Source organism: Medicago sativa, chromosome 2 (assembly GCF_051527215.1).
Source record: "Medicago sativa cultivar Bolivia chromosome 2, Bolivia_mono, whole genome shotgun sequence".
Classification (NCBI taxonomy): Eukaryota; Viridiplantae; Streptophyta; class Magnoliopsida; order Fabales; family Fabaceae; genus Medicago; species Medicago sativa.
The window spans coordinates 48,538,275-48,539,682 of NC_140750.1; the positions used below are offsets into that span (position 1 = coordinate 48,538,275).

The 1,408-nt window shown below is 33.2% G+C and overlaps 1 protein-coding gene across 1 annotated transcript; it reads left to right on the top strand.

Annotated features, from left to right (window-relative positions):
- Positions 1-440: 440 nt before the first annotated feature.
- LOC146947082 (uncharacterized) lies at positions 441-1,145 on the top strand. The gene has a single exon (XM_085744780.1). The coding sequence runs from the start codon at positions 558-560 to the stop codon at positions 918-920; it is 363 nt and encodes a 120-aa protein (XP_085600906.1). The 5' UTR covers positions 441-557; the 3' UTR covers positions 921-1,145.
- Positions 1,146-1,408: the final 263 nt, after the last annotated feature.

A 1,408-nucleotide genomic window follows, 5' to 3' on the forward strand; every position in this document is an offset into this window, starting at 1 on the left:
TTTAGTTATTTACTTGCTAATACACTCCCACATAAAAACTAGTGGGTGTGTTCTAGCAAACCCCTATATATATATATATATATATATATATATATATATATATATATATATATATTAAGAAAATAGAAAGATAACTTTTGAGTAGTGCATTTTTTATTTAATATATTTATCATGCAAGTTTAGATAAAGTATTAGAGAGAAATCAAAGTGCCAACAAAAAAGCCTCACATGTATGCGTCATCCATGCATGCAGTGTCTAACTATAAAGTTTAACAAAAAAATTTAAAAGAACAAATAATAATCCCATAAAAGAAGAACCCTACTTTCCACTGCATTCAAACCATGCACATGAATGAACAAATAAAAGAAAGTGTACAGTTACATTATTTAACCCTTTCCACGTTGTTTTTCCACCCATTCAAAATTTCAAACTCACCATGCTAAGGAACCTGAAAATCTTAATTAATCATCAATTTTACTTCCATGATTCCCTTTATATATGCTTACTCCAACATCAATAATTTTTACTTCAATTATAAGATAATCATTCCAATGCAATGGCAACAGGAGCATCTTCTGCACTTCTACAGCCACTGCAACAACAATCAGGAGAAACTATTTCATCTCCAAGCTCTAGTACTTGGAAATCTTCAGGATCTATTGGCCCATTTTTTGCGGTGATCATTGTTCTTACCATTCTTGCTGTGCTCTCTTGCTACTTGACTCGCATGTGTAATCGAAGGGAACCTACCCCATTGGAGAGTATCAAAGGTAGAGGTTGTTTTGGATGGGTGAAACGTCGGTGTCGTCGGTGTATGGGTAGAGATGTTGAAGTTGGAGGCGTTGGGGCCAAGGTTATGGTTTGTGATGAAGAACAGGAGAATGATTGCAAGGTCAAAGATGGTGATGTTCAAGTTTAATTTTTTTTATAGGTAGATGTTTGTATAAGAGATCGATCGAATATTGGATACATAATTTCTTCAATGTCTAAATCCTTAGCAAATTAATGTCATGTACGATCGACAATTACAATTTACATGTGGGATGAAATTTATATGTTAAGCTAGTTCACACATTCTATAAAGCTATGTGGTTGATATGAATGTCATTTTTTCGAAGTAAAATTTGGAATTGGTCATTTTGAATTTTTGTTGTTGTTGTTGTAGTTATTGAGGTATAAAAACAACCCATTTGGGTTCCATACACTTTTATCAAGTGATCCATAACGCAATGATACTTAAACTCATACACTTGAACTACTAGTGTAGGCTTAGCAAGTTCACATTCGAGGCAGACAATTTTGTTCAATGAAAGTACAAATAATAACCTCATCAACGATAAGTAGATTTAAAAGGTTCCAATTAATTGTAAAGTCGATTGGTCCGCCACTAGCCTTAAAAGAAGAGGC